This window comes from Oncorhynchus keta, chromosome 13 (genome assembly GCF_023373465.1).
Source record: "Oncorhynchus keta strain PuntledgeMale-10-30-2019 chromosome 13, Oket_V2, whole genome shotgun sequence".
Lineage (NCBI taxonomy): Eukaryota > Metazoa > Chordata > Actinopteri > Salmoniformes > Salmonidae > Oncorhynchus > Oncorhynchus keta.
The window spans coordinates 7352865-7367864 of record NC_068433.1 but is presented as its reverse complement, the minus strand read 5'-3'; the positions used below and the strand labels follow the sequence as shown (position 1 = coordinate 7367864).

Genomic DNA, 15000 nt, shown 5'->3' with positions numbered 1-15000 from the left:
CTAATTACACCTAATTAAACCTAACTGAACTGTGATGTTCTAATTACACCTAACTGAGCTGTGATGTTCTAATTACACCTAACTGAGCTGTGATGTTCTAATGACACCTAACTGAGCTGTGATGTTCTAATTACACCTAACTGAGCTGTGATGTTCTAATTACACCTAACTGAGCTGTGATGTTCTAATTACACCTAATTACACCTAACTGAACTGTGATGTTCTAATTACACCTAACTGAGCTGTGATGTTCTAATTACACCTAACTGAGCTGTGATGTTCTAATTACACCTAACTGAGCTGTGATGTTCTAATTACACCTAATTAAACCTAACTGAACTGTGATGTTCTAATTACAACTAACTGAGCTGTGATGTTCTAATTACACCCAACTGAGCTGTGATGTTCTAATGACACCTAACTGAGCTGTGATGTTCTCTACATAACTGAGCTGTGATGTTCTAATTACACCTAACTGAGCTGTGATGTTCTAATTACACCTAACTGAGCTGTGATGTTCTAATGACACCTAACTGAGCTGTGATGTTCTAATGACACCTAACTGAGCTGTGATGTTCTAATTACACCTAACTGAGCTGTGATGTTCTAATTACACCTAACTGAGCTGTGATGTTCTAATTACACCTAACTGAGCTGTGATGTTCTAATTACACCTAACTGAGCTGTGATGTTCTAATTACACCTAACTGAGCTGTGATGTTCTAATTACACCTAATTAAACCTAACTGAGCTGTGATGTTCTAATTACACCTAACTGAGCTGTGATGTTCTAATGACACCTAACTGACCTGTGATGTTCTAATTACACCTAACTGAGCTGTGATGTTCTAATGACACCTAACTGAGCTGTGATGTTCTAATTACACCTAATTAAACCTAACTGAGCTGTGATGTTCTAATTACACCTAACTGAGCTGTGATGTTCTAATTACACCTAATTACACCAAACTGAGCTGGGATGTTCTAATTACACCTAATTACACCTAACTGAGCTGGGATGTTCTAATTACACCTAATTACAGCTGGGATGTAATTACAGCTGGGATGTTCTAATTACACCTAATTACACCTAACTGAGCTGTGATGTTCTAATTACACCTAACTGAGTTGCGATGTTCTAATTACACCTAACTGAGCTGGGATGTTCTAATTACACCTAATTACACCTAACTGAGCTGGGATGTTCTAATTACACCTAACTGATCTGTGATGTTCTAATTACACCTAATGACACCTAACAGAGCTGTGATGTTCTAATCACACCTAATTACACCTAACTGAGCTGTGATGTTCTAATCACACCTAATTACACCTAACTGAGCTGTGATGTTCTAATTACACCTAATGACACCTAACTGAGCTGTGATGTTCTAATTACACCTAATTACAACTAACTGAGCTGGGATGTTCTAATTACACCTAATTAAACCTAACTGAGCTGTGATGTTCTAATTACACCTAACTGAGTTTCGATGTTCTAATTACAACTAACTGAGCTGGGATGTTCTAATTACACCTAATTAAACCTAACTGAGCTGTGATGTTCTAATTACACCTAATTACAACTAACTGAGCTGGGATGTTCTAATTACACCTAATTAAACCTAACTGAGCTGGGATGTTCTAATTACACCTAACTGAGCTGGGATGTTCTAATTACACCTAACTGATCTGTGATGTTCTAATTACACCTAATGACACCTAACTGAGCTGTGATGTTCTAATTACACCTAACTGAGCTGTGATGTTCTAATTACACCTAATTAAACCTAACTGAGCTGTGATGTTCTAATTACACCTAATTACACCTAACTGAGCTGTGACGTTCTAATTACACCTAATTACACCTAACTGAGCTGTGATGTTCTAATTACACCTAACTGAGCTGTGATGTTCTAATTACACCTAACTGAGCTGTGATGTTCTAATTACACCTAATTACACCTAACTGAGCTGTGATGTTACACCTAATTACACCTAACTGAGCTGGGATGTTCTAATTACACCTAATTACACCAAACGGAGCTGTGATGTTCTAATTACACCTAACTGAGTTGCGATGTTCTAATTACACCTAACTGAGCTGGGATGTTCTAATTACACCTAATGACACCTAACTGAGCTGGGATGTTCTAATTACACCTAACTGAGCTGTGATGTTCTAATTACACCTAACTGAGCTGTGATGTTCTAATTACACCTAATTACAACTAACTGAGCTGGGATGTTCTAATTACACCTAATTAAACCTAACTGAGCTGTGATGTTCTAATTACACCTAATTACAACTAACTGAGCTGGGATGTTCTAATTACACCTAATTAAACCTAACTGAGCTGGGATGTTCTAATTACACCTAACTGATCTGTGATGTTCTAATTACACCTAATGACACCTAACTGAGCTGTGATGTTCTAATTACACTAACTGAGCTGTGATGTTCTAATTACACCTAATTAAACCTAACTGAGCTGTGATGTTCTAATTACACCTAATTACAACTAACTGAGCTGTGATGTTCTAATTACACCTAATTAAACCTAACTGAGCTGGGATGTTCTAATTACACCTAACTGAGCTGGGATGTTCTAATTACACCTAACTGATCTGTGATGTTCTAATTACACCTAATGACACCTAACTGAGCTGTGATGTTCTAATTACACCTAACTGAGCTGTGATGTTCTAATTACACCTAATTAAACCTAACTGAGCTGTGATGTTCTAATTACACCTAATTACACCTAACTGAGCTGTGATGTTCTAATTACACCTAATTACACCTAACTGAGCTGTGATGTTCTGTACACCTAACTGAGCTGTGATGTTCTAATTACACCTAACTGAGCTGTGATGTTCTAATTACACCTAATTACACCTAACTGAGCTGTGATGTTCTAATTACACCTAATTACACCAAACGGAGCTGTGATGTTCTAATTACACCTAACTGAGCTGTGATGTTCTAATTACACCTAACTGAGCTGGGATGTTCTAATTACACCTAATTACACCTAACTGAGCTGGGATGTTCTAATTACACCTAATTACAACTAACTGAGCTGGGATGTTCTAATTACACCTAATTAAACCTAACTGAGCTGGGATGTTCTAATTACACCTAACTGAGCTGGGATGTTCTAATTACACCTAACTGATCTGTGATGTTCTAATTACACCTAATGACACCTAACTGAGCTGTGATGTTCTAATTACACCTAACTGAGCTGTGATGTTCTAATTACACCTAATTAAACCTAACTGAGCTGTGATGTTCTAATTACACCTAATTACACCTAACTGAGCTGTGACGTTCTAATTACACCTAATTACACCTAACTGAGCTGTGATGTTCTAATTACACCTAACTGAGCTGTGATGTTCTAATTACACCTAACTGAGCTGTGATGTTCTAATTACACCTAATTACACCTAACTGAGCTGTGATGTTACACCTAATTACACCTAACTGAGCTGGGATGTTCTAATTACACCTAATTACACCAAACGGAGCTGTGATGTTCTAATTACACCTAACTGAGTTGCGATGTTCTAATTACACCTAACTGAGCTGGGATGTTCTAATTACACCTAATTACACCTAACTGAGCTGGGATGTTCTAATTACACCTAACTGAGCTGTGATGTTCTAATTACACCTAACTGAGCTGTGATGTTCTAATTACACCTAATTACAACTAACTGAGCTGGGATGTTCTGTTACACCTAATTAAACCTAACTGAGCTGTGATGTTCTAATTACACCTAACTACAACTAACTGAGCTGGGATGTTCTAATTACACCTAATTAAACCTAACTGAGCTGGGATGTTCTAATTACACCTAACTGATCTGTGATGTTCTAATTACACCTAATGACACCTAACTGAGCTGTGATGTTCTAATTACACCTAACTGAGCTGTGATGTTCTAATTACACCTAATTAAACCTAACTGAGCTGTGATGTTCTAATTACACCTAATTACACCTAACTGAGCTGTGACGTTCTAATTACACCTAATTACACCTAACTGAGCTGTGATGTTCTAATTACACCTAACTGAGCTGTGATGTTCTAATTACACCTAACTGAGCTGTGATGTTCTAATTACACCTAATTACACCTAACTGAGCTGTGGTGTTCTAATTACACCTAATTACACCTAACTGAGCTGGGATGTTCTAATTACACCTAATTACACCTAACTGAGCTGTGATGTTCTAATTACACCTAACTGAGTTGCGATGTTCTAATTACACCTAACTGAGCTGGGATGTTCTAATTACACCTAATTACACCTAACTGAGCTGGGATGTTCTAATTACACCTAACTGATCTGTGATGTTCTAATTACACCTAATGACACCTAACAGAGATGTGATGTTCTAATCACACCTAATTACACCTAACTGAGCTGTGATGTTCTAATCACACCTAATTACACCTAACTGAGCTGTGATGTTCTAATTACACCTAATGACACCTAACTGAGCTGTGATGTTCTAATTACACCTAATTAAACCTAACTGAGCTGTGATGTTCTAATTACACCTAACTGAGCTGTGATGTTCTAATTACACCTAATTACACCTAACTGAGCTGGGATGTCTTAATTACACCTAATTACACCTAACTGAGCTGTGATGTTCTAATTACACCTAATTACACCTAACTGAATTGGGATGTTCTAATTACACCTAATTACACCTAAATGAGCTGTGATGTTGTAATTACACCTAACTGAGCTGTGATGTTCTAATTACACCTAACTGAGCTGTGATGTTCTAATTACACCTAATTAAACCTAACTGAGCTGTGATGTTCTAATTACACCTAATTACACCTAACTGAGCTGTGACGTTCTAATTACACCTAATTACACCTAACTGAGCTGTGATGTTCTAATTACACCTAACTGAGCTGTGATGTTCTAATTACACCTAACTGAGCTGTGATGTTCTAATTACACCTAACTGAGCTGTGATGTTCTAATTACACCTAATTAAACCTAACTGAGCTGTGATGTTCTAATTACACCTAACTGAGCTGTGATGTTCTAATTACACCTAATTACACCTAACTGAGCTGGGATGTCTTAATTACACCTAATTACACCTAACTGAGCTGTGATGTTCTAATTACACCTAATTACACCTAACTGAATTGGGATGTTCTAATTACACCTAACTGAGCTGTGATGTTCTAATTACACCTAACTGAGCTGGGATGTTCTAATTACACCTAATTACACCTAACTGAGCTGTGATGTTCTAATTACACCTAATTACAGCTAACTGAGCTGTGATGTTCTAATTACACTTAACTGAGCTGTGATGTTCTAATTACACCAAACTGAGCTGTGGTGTTCTAATTACACCTAACTGAGCTGTGATGTTCTAATTACACCTAATGACACCTAACTGAGCCGTGATGTTCTAATTACACCTAATTACACCTAACTGAGCTGTGATGTTCTAATTACACCTAATTACACCTAACTGAGCTGTGATGTTCTAATTACACCTAACTGAGCTGTGGTGTTCTAATTACACCTAACTGAGCTGTGATGTTCTAATTACACCTAATTACACCTAACTGAGCTGTGATGTTCTAATTACACCTAATTACACCTAACTGAGCTGTGATGTTCTAATTACACCTAACTGAGCTGTGATGTTCTAATTACACCTAACTGAGCTGTGATGTTCTAATTACACCTCACTGAGCTGTGATGTTCTAATTACACCAAACTGAGCTGTTCTAATTTTGGGCAGGGGGAGGGATTTGCACTGCTGCTACTCGCTGTTTATTATCTATGCATCGTCACTTTACCCTATATGTACAGTGCCTTGCAAAAGTATTCATCCCCCTTGGTGTTTTTCCTATTTTGTTGCATTACAACCTGTAGTTTAAATTGATTTGTATTTTTATTTCATGTAATGGACATACACAAAATAACAAACCTGCCAAAAGATGACCGCCCACCAAAACTCACGGACCAGGCAACGAGGGCATTAATCAGAGAGACAACAAAGAGACCAAAGATAACCCTGAAGGAGCTGCAAAGCTCCACAGCGGAGATTGGAGTATTTGTCCATAGACCACTTTAAGCCGTACACTCCACGGGTCTGGGCTTTACAGAAGAGTGGCCAGAAAAAAGTCATTGCTTAAAGAAAAAAATAAACAAACACATTTGGTGTTTGCCAAAAGGCATGTGGGAGACCCCCAAACAGATGGAAGAAGGTACTCTGGTCAGATGAGACTAAAATGTAGCTTTTTGGCCATTAAGGAAAACACTATGTCTGGCGCAAACCCAATACCTCTCATCACCCCGAGAAGACCATATTTTTCCAGACAGGAAACTGGTCAGAATTGAAGGAATAATGGATGACACTAAATACAGGGAAACTCTTGACGGAAACTTGTTTCGGTGTTCCAGAGATTTGAGACTGGGACGGAGGTTCACCTTCCAGCAGGACAATGACCCAAAGCATACTGCTAAAGCGGCACTCGAGTGGTTTAAGCGGAAACATTTATATGTCTTGGAATGGCCTAGTCAAAGCCCATACCTCAATCCAATTGAGAATCTGTGGTATGACTTAAAGATTGCTTTACACCTGCTGAACCCATCCAACTTGAAGGAGCTGGAGCAGTTTTGCCTTGAAGAATGGGCAAAAATCCCCGTGGCGAGATGTGCCAAGCTTAGAGACTTGTAGCTGTAATTGCTGCAAAAGGTGGCTCTATAAAGTATTGACTTTGGGGGGGTTGAAGAGGTATGCACGCTCAAGTTTTCTGTTTTTTTGTCTTATTTTTTGTTTGTTTCACAATAAATAAATAAAATTGCATCTTCATAGTGGTAGGCGTGGTGTGTAAATCAAATGATACAACCCCACCAAAAATCTATTTTAATTCCAGGTCGTAAGGCATCAAAATAGTAAATGTGCCAAGGGGGAGTGAATACTTTCGCAAGCCAGTATACAAATTACCTCAACTAACCTGTAGCACATAGACCCGGTAGCGGTGACCCTGTATATAGCCCCGCACATAGACCCGCGGTGCCCCCTGTATATAGCCCCGCACATAGACCCGCGGTGCCCCCTGTATATAGCCCCGCACATAGACCCGCGGTGCCCCCTGTATATAGCCCCGCACATAGACCCGCGGTGCCCCCTGTATATAGCCCCGCACATAGACCCGGTAGCGGTGCCCCCTGTATATAGCCCCGCACACAGACCCGGTAGCGGTACCCCTGTATGTAGCCTCGCACATAGACCCGGTAGCGGTGCCCCCTGTATATAGCCACACACATAGACCCGGTAGCGGTGCCCCCTGTATATAGCCCCGCACATAGACCCGGTAGCGGTACCCCCTGTATGTAGCCTCGCACATAGACCCGGTAGCGGTGCCCCTGTATATAGCCACACACATAGACCCGGTAGCGGTACCCCCTGTATATAGCCCCGCACATAGACCCGCGGTGCCCCCTGTATATAGCCCCGCACATAGACCCGCGGTGCCCCCTGTATATAGCCTCGCACATAGACCCGGTAGCGGTGCCCCCTGTATATAGCCCCGCACATAGACCCGCGGTGCCCCCTGTATATAGCCTCGCACATAGACCCGGTAGCGGTGCCCCCTGTATATAGCCCTCGCACATAGACCCGGTAGCGGTGCCCCCTGTATATAGCCCCGCACATAGACCCGGTAGCGGTACCCCCTGTATATAGCCCCGCACATAGACCCAGTAGCGGTGCCCCCTGTATATAGCCCCGCACATAGACCCGCGGTGCCCCCTGTATATAGCCTCGCACATAGACCCGGTAGCGGTGCCCCCTGTATATAGCCACACACATAGACCCGGTAGCGGTGCCCCCTGTATATAGCCCCGCACATAGACCCGCGGTGCCCCCTGTATATAGCCCCGCACATAGACCCGGTAGCGGTACCCCTGTATATAGCCCCGCACATAGACCCGGTAGCGGTACCCCCTGTATATAGCCCTGCACATAGACCCGGTAGCGGTGCCCCCTGTATATAGCCCTGCACATAGACCCGCGGTACCCCCTGTATATAGCCCCGCACATAGACCCGCGGTGCCCCCTGTATATAGCCCCTCACATAGACCCGGTAGCGGTGCCCCTGTATATAGCCCCGCACATAGACCCGGTAGCGGTACCCCCTGTATATAGCCACACACATAGACCCGGTAGCGGTGCCCCCTGTATATAGCCCCGCACATAGACCCGCGGTGCCCCCTGTATATAGCCCCTCACATAGACCCGCGGTGCCCCCTGTATATAGCCTCACACATAGACCTGCTGTGCCCCCTGTATATAGCCCTGCCCATAGACCTGCGGTGCCCCCTGTATATAGCCCTGCACATAGACCTGCGGTGCCCCCTGTATATAGCCCTGCACATAGACCCGCGGTGCCCCCTGTATATAGCCCCTCACATAGACCCGCGGTGCCCCCTGTATATAGCCCTGCCCATAGACCTGCGGTGCCCCCTGTATATAGCCCTGCACATAGACCTGCGGTGCCCCCTGTATATAGCCCTGCACATAGACCTGCGGTGCCCCCTGTATATAGCCCCTCACATAGACCCGCGGTGCCCCCTGTATATAGCCCTGCGGTGCCCCCTGTATATAGCCCTGCACATAGACCTGCGGTGCCCCCTGTATATAGCCCCGCACATAGACCCGCGGTGCCCCCTGTATATAGCCCCGCACATAGACCCGCGGTGCCCCCTGTATATAGACCCTCACATAGACCCGCGGTGCCCCCTGTATATAGCCTCACACATGTGTGTGTGTGTGTTAGTGATCTTTACTAACGTCAGTAGCTGTGCGTTGTCGTGCTTCTTGCGGGACTTAAGCTTCTGTCTCCACTGTAGGAAGGACCAGAGTGTGGTGTTGGGCTCCTCTGTAATGATGCACTCATCCCGCTCCTTCCATACCTCCAGGCCAATCAGAGGCACCCGGATGTTCAGAGCCCTGTAGAACTGAACCACAACACAACACAACCGCCTGGCATCACTGACAGCAACAGGCAACACTCACGGCAACAGGCAACACTCACGGCAACAGATATCACTCACGGCAACAGATATCACTCACGGCAACAGATATCACTGACAGCAACAGACATCACTGACAGCAACAGACAACACTCACGGCAACAGATATCACTCACGGCAACAGATATCACTCACGGCAACAGATATCACTCACGGCAACAGGCAACACTCACGGCAACAGATATCACTCACGGCAACAGATATCACTCACGGCAACAGATATCACTCACGGCAACAGGCAACACTCACGGCAACAGGCAACACTAACTGCACAGGCATCACTCACGGCAACAGGAAACACTCACGGCAACAGGCAACACTCACGGCAACAGGCAACACTCACGGCAACGGATATCACTCACGGCAACAGGCAACACTCACGGCAACAGATATCACTCACGGCAACAAATATCACTCACGGCAACAGGCAACACTCACGGCAATGGGGTCACACAGAGACATATGTTTTGTTTTTCATTGTGACTAAGGCATTTCTAAATAGACTAATTTAGATTGTTCAAAATCTATCATTTTCAATCACTTTGATCATTCTGATGACACAACAAAGGGCAAAATTGGAAAGGACTAGAAAGACAATTAATCTTAGAAATATCAGAGAACTGTTTGTAAGTTAATGATATGTCAGTAGGTGATTTATAAAACCAGACTCTCTCTCCCGGCCCTGATACACTATCCATTTTGTTGACACATAAATTGAGCTCTCTTTACTCCCCCTGCGGATTGTATCTAAGACACACACATCACCACGCTGGCTTACCTTATCAACATAATTGGCAATCTCCATTATCCTCAGCTTGGTTTTTTGGTAGTCCTTATTCTGTCGTTTATACTAGATTACAAAGGGAGATGGAATAGCATTCAGTGGCAGATACAAAATCAATAGTGACAAATGTTCAACCAAACACAATACATTTTTTTTTTAATGGGCGTCCTCAATAGAACAAGAGAGATCCAGAAGAGAAATCCTGTCCCACTTCACCATCTCTGTCCCACTTCACCATCTCTGCCCCTACTTCATCATCGTAGTAGGTACCAATTAAGAACAGGAGTGGACCAAATACTGTATTCTGATTGGTCACCGCCGTGGTAACACTGTTACCACGGCATCATATTCATATTGCACCTAACAGTAGCCAACTGCAACGTAGAATAGACCGTTATGGGAAGACATATCTATTCCTTCCTGGCCGGCTGGAGCACATTGTCTATTTAGGACTGGTAATGAGCTCTCGGTCTCCCACCATTAGACCCAACTAGAAACGTTCATCATTAACATGACAAATCCTTTCCTCTGGTCTCTTCTACGCTGTTCTCTATCAGTGAGGAAAAGGTGCTTCAGCCCATCAGCCAGCAACATAATTATACACTATTTCACAAAGTAGGCAGAGTTGAGGATGAGTGAGGGTCATTATGTCAGCGTTGAGGATGAGTGAGGGCCATTATGTCAGAGTTGAGGATGAGTGAGGGCCATTATGTCAGCGTTGAGGATGAGTGAGGGTCATTATGTCAGCGTTGAGGATGAGTGAGGAACCATTATGTCAGAGTTGAGGATGAGTGAGGACCATGATGTCAGAGTTGAGGATGAGTGAGGACCATTATGTCAGAGTTGAGGATGAGTGAGGGCCATTATGTCAGAGTTGAGGATGAGTGAGGACCATGATGTCAGCGTTGAGGATGAGTGAGGGCCATTATGTCAGAGTTGAGGATGATTGAGAACCATTATGTCAGAGTTGAGGATGAGTGAGGACCATGATGTCAGAGTTGAGGATGAGTGAGGACCATGATGTCAGAGTTGAGGATGAGTGAGGGCCATTATGTCAGAGTTGAGGATGAGTGAGGGCCATTATGTCAGCGTTGAGGATGAGTGAGGACCATTATGTCAGAGTTGAGGATGAGTGAGGACCATGATGTCAGAGTTGAGGATGAGTGAGGGTCATTATGTCAGCGTTGAGGATGAGTGAGGGCCATTATGTCAGAGTTGAGGATGAGTGAGGGCCATTATGTCAGCGTTGAGGATGAGTGAGGGTCATTATGTCAGCGTTGAGGATGAGTGAGGACCATGATGTCAGAGTTGAGGATGAGTGAGGGCCATTATGTCAGAGTTGAGGATGAGTTTTTTATTTTATTTATTTTATCTTTATTTAACTAGGCAAGTCAGTTAAGAACAAATTCTTATTTTCAATGACGGCCTAGGAACAGTGGGTTAACTGCCTGTTCAGGGGCAGAACGACAGATTAGTACTTTGTCAGCTCGGGGGTTTGAACTTGCAACCTTCCGGTTACTAGTCCAACGCTCTAACCACTAGGCTACCCTGAGTGAGGGCCATTATGTCACTAACGAGTTGAGGACCATGATGTTAGAGTTGAGGATGAGTGAGGACCATGACATCAGAGTTGAGGATGAGTGAGGACCATGATGTCAGAGTTGAGGATGATTGAGGACCATGATGTTAGAGCTGAGGATGATTGAGGACCATGATGTTAGAGCTGAGGATGATTGAGGACCATGATGTTAGAGCTGAGGATGATTGAGGACCATGATGTTAGAGCTGAGGATGATTGAGGACCATGATGTTAGAGTTGAGGATGATTGAGGACCATGATGTTAGAGTTGAGGATGATTGAGGACCATGATGTTAGAGTTGAGGATGATTGAGGACCATGATGTTAGAGCTGAGGATGATTGAGGACCATGATGTTAGAGCTGAGGATGATTGAGGACCATGATGTTAGAGTTGAGGATGATTGAGGACCATGATGTTAGAGTTGAGGATGATTGAGGACCATGATGTTAGAGTTGAGGATGATTGAGGACCATGATGTTAGAGTTGAGGATGATTGAGGACCATGATGTTAGAGTTGAGGATGATTGAGGACCATGATGTTAGAGTTGAGGATGATTGAGGACCATGATGTTAGAGCTGAGGATGATTGAGGACCATGTTCCCCATGTCCATTTGATACTTCAATGAATCAATGGGTTGGTTGACATCCCTGGACGGATGTGACACACACACTTGACTTTACGCACACACGCACGCACACACTCGACTCTGCAAACACACACACACACTCAACCGTGTGCACATAAATTCATACATACATTCTCACACACACACACGCACGCACGCACGCACGCACGCACGCACGCACGCACGCACGCACGCACACACACACACACACACACACACACACACACACACACACACACACACACACACACACACACACACAGATATACACACACATACACACATACCCACACACACACACACACACACACACACACACACACACACACACACACACACACACACACACACACACACACACACACACACACACACACACACACACACACACACACACACACACACACACACACACAGATATACACACACATACACACATACCCACACACATACCCACACACACGCACGCACGCACCACACAAACGTATACACACACAAACACATACGCACTTGCCCTGCTCCGATCAAAGGAACAATAACAAATAGCTCCACTTGTTGTTGGCTTAGCTAGCTTACCAGTGTACTGTCAGCCACGATGTACAGCTCCATGTACTTGGTAGTGCCCCAGGCATTTCGTCTCACCTGTTTCCAAATAGAGTGAGATCAGAAAGGGAGGAGGGACACAGTGAGGGGTTATTTGGTCCGTTTGGTGTAATGGACACACAATTGAATGGTCACATCAATTCAGGACTGAATCGTGTCACCTCTCTGTTAGAAATGATCACCCACCATTTCATCCTATTGTCGTGGGGGTAAAAAAAAGGGGGGGGTTGTTTTTAACCATGGCAACAGACTGAGCTTTTCACAAAACAGAAATGACACAATGGAAGAAAAACATACCGAGGTCTGTGACACGTTGCAATCTCAGTATCTTTCTATCAGTCATTTTCCGCTTTGCTAATACTTGATTACAGCTATTAGGCAGAGGCACTGTGGTAATTAAAATACATTGATTTATACAAGCAGGCATGGCTGTCTTGCCCGGGCCAGATAGAAGGCCAATATTTTGGCCTACCAGGGTTCCAGGGTAGTCGGCCTGTGGCCTTCTTGGACTGCTAAAGACATGTGGGGGGGGGGGGTGGAAAGAGAGTGTTGAGAGAGAGAGAGAGAGAGAGAGAGAGAGAGAGAGAGAGAGAGAGAGAGAGAGAGAGAGAGGGAGACAGAGAGACAGAGAGAGAGGGAGAGGGGTAAGGGGGAGAGATAGAGAGAGAGAAGAGGGAGACAGAGAGACAGAGAGAGAGACAGAGAGGGGTAAGGGGGAGAGATAGAGAGAGAGAAGAGGGAGACAGAGAGACAGAGACGGGTAAGGGGGAGAGATAGAGAGGAGGGAGACAGAGAGAGAGACAGAGAAAGACAAAGAAAGAGAGAGAAAGACAGAGAAAGAGAGAGAGAGAGAGAGACAGAGATAGAGAGAGACATTGAGAGACAGAGAGAGACAGTGAGAGACAGAGAGAGACAGACGGTGAGAGAGAAAAAAAGAGACAGTGAGAGACAGAGAGAGAGACAGTGAGAGAGAGACAGAGAGAGAGAGAGAGAGACAGAGAGAGAGAGAGACGGAGATAGAGAGAGACAGTGAGAGACAGAGAGAGAGACAGTGAGAGATAGAGAGAGACAGACGGTGAGAGACAGAAAAAAAGAGACAGTGAGAGACAGAGAGAGACAGAGAGAGAGACAGTGAGAGGAGAGAGAGAGACAGAGAGAGAGAGAGACGGAGATAGAGAGAGACAGTGAGAGACAGAGAGAGAGACAGTGAGAGATAGAGAGAGACAGAGAGAGAGACAGTGAGAGGAGAGAGAGAGAGAGAGACAGAGAGAGAGACAGAGACAGAGAGAGATTTATGCAGCAGGTAAAATAATGATATACAACAGACTAACCAAATCAAAACATTGTGTAGTTAGACTGGTTCTCTCTCTCGTTAACTATTAGCATGTATTAATGTCATTGTCCTCTCCGATGTCCCTAAATAACTTTCCACCGGTACTCGTGTAAAACTGCAAATGGCCGACAAGCAGTTGATACCGGTGCAGTTGATGAAACCAACTCAGGTTGGAAAACCGTCTCTCAAGAACTCAACATTGGCTAGGATTCTCCTCTATTCAATACTGACAATGAAAAAAAAAAAAAAATTATAATTGCCTAATTGATAAGTAACTCTTATGCTGTCAAGATCTCCCCTGAACACTGAATATTTGAACCTTACACATAGATAAACATCTTAGTTTGATGCCTCACCCACCCTTTGGTTCATTGAATGGGGGAATTATTTTAGAAAGACATAAAAAGTATTTGGTTGTAATTGTAATGTTGCCAAACATCCTCCGGGAGATTTCAGGAGAGCTTGATTATCAGACCTCATGATAACACCCAGATGCAGACAGTTTGATGTTTTTTTTATTTTTTTAAACCTTTATTTAACCAGGCAAGTCAGTTAAGAACATATTCTTATTTTCAATGACGGCCTGGGAACAGTGGGTTAACTGCCTGTTCAGGGGCAGAACGACAGATTTGTACCTTGTCAGCTCGGGGGTTTGAACTCACAACCTTCTGGTTACTAGTCCAACGCTCTAACCACTAGGCTACGCTGCCGCCCCATGTAACAAAAGTTTATCACAAAAACAGGAGGGCAGGAAGCAAATGACAGGTCAGAGGGCAGGAAGCAAACGACAGGTCAGAGGGCAGGAAGCAAACGACAGGTCAGAGGGCAGGAAGCAAACGACAGGTCAGAGGGCAGGAAGCAAACGACAGGTCAGAGGGCAGGAAGCAAACGACAGGTCAGAGGGCAGGCAGCAAATGACAGGTCAGAGGGCAGGCAGCAAACGACAGGTCAGAGGGCAGGCAGCAAATGACAG

At 44.0% G+C, this 15000-nt stretch overlaps 1 protein-coding gene and 1 long non-coding RNA gene across 9 annotated transcripts in view; both read right to left on the bottom strand.

Annotated features, from left to right (window-relative positions):
- Positions 1–15000, bottom strand: part of adam19a (ADAM metallopeptidase domain 19a) — a 256777-nt gene that overhangs the window by 34869 nt on the left and 206908 nt on the right. Inside the window, exons 7-9 of the mRNA XM_052460731.1 lie at positions 12668–12733; positions 9878–9949; positions 8858–9024 (exon numbers count right to left, since the gene is read on the bottom strand). Of these exons, the coding sequence (XP_052316691.1) occupies positions 8858–9024; positions 9878–9949; positions 12668–12733 (305 nt within the window). The remainder of the gene's footprint in view (positions 1–8857; positions 9025–9877; positions 9950–12667; positions 12734–15000) is intronic.
- On the bottom strand, positions 1229–4569 carry LOC127906678 (uncharacterized). Of its 8 annotated transcripts, none has more exons than XR_008062354.1 (3): positions 4546–4569; positions 2484–2561; positions 1229–1255 (listed from the first exon to the last, which is right to left on the bottom strand). It is a non-coding gene; the product is annotated as an uncharacterized LOC127906678 (long non-coding RNA). The 8 variants fall into 8 exon arrangements; XR_008062348.1 differs by lacking the exon at positions 4546–4569 and adding an exon at positions 3972–3999; XR_008062350.1 differs by lacking the exon at positions 4546–4569 and adding an exon at positions 3279–3306.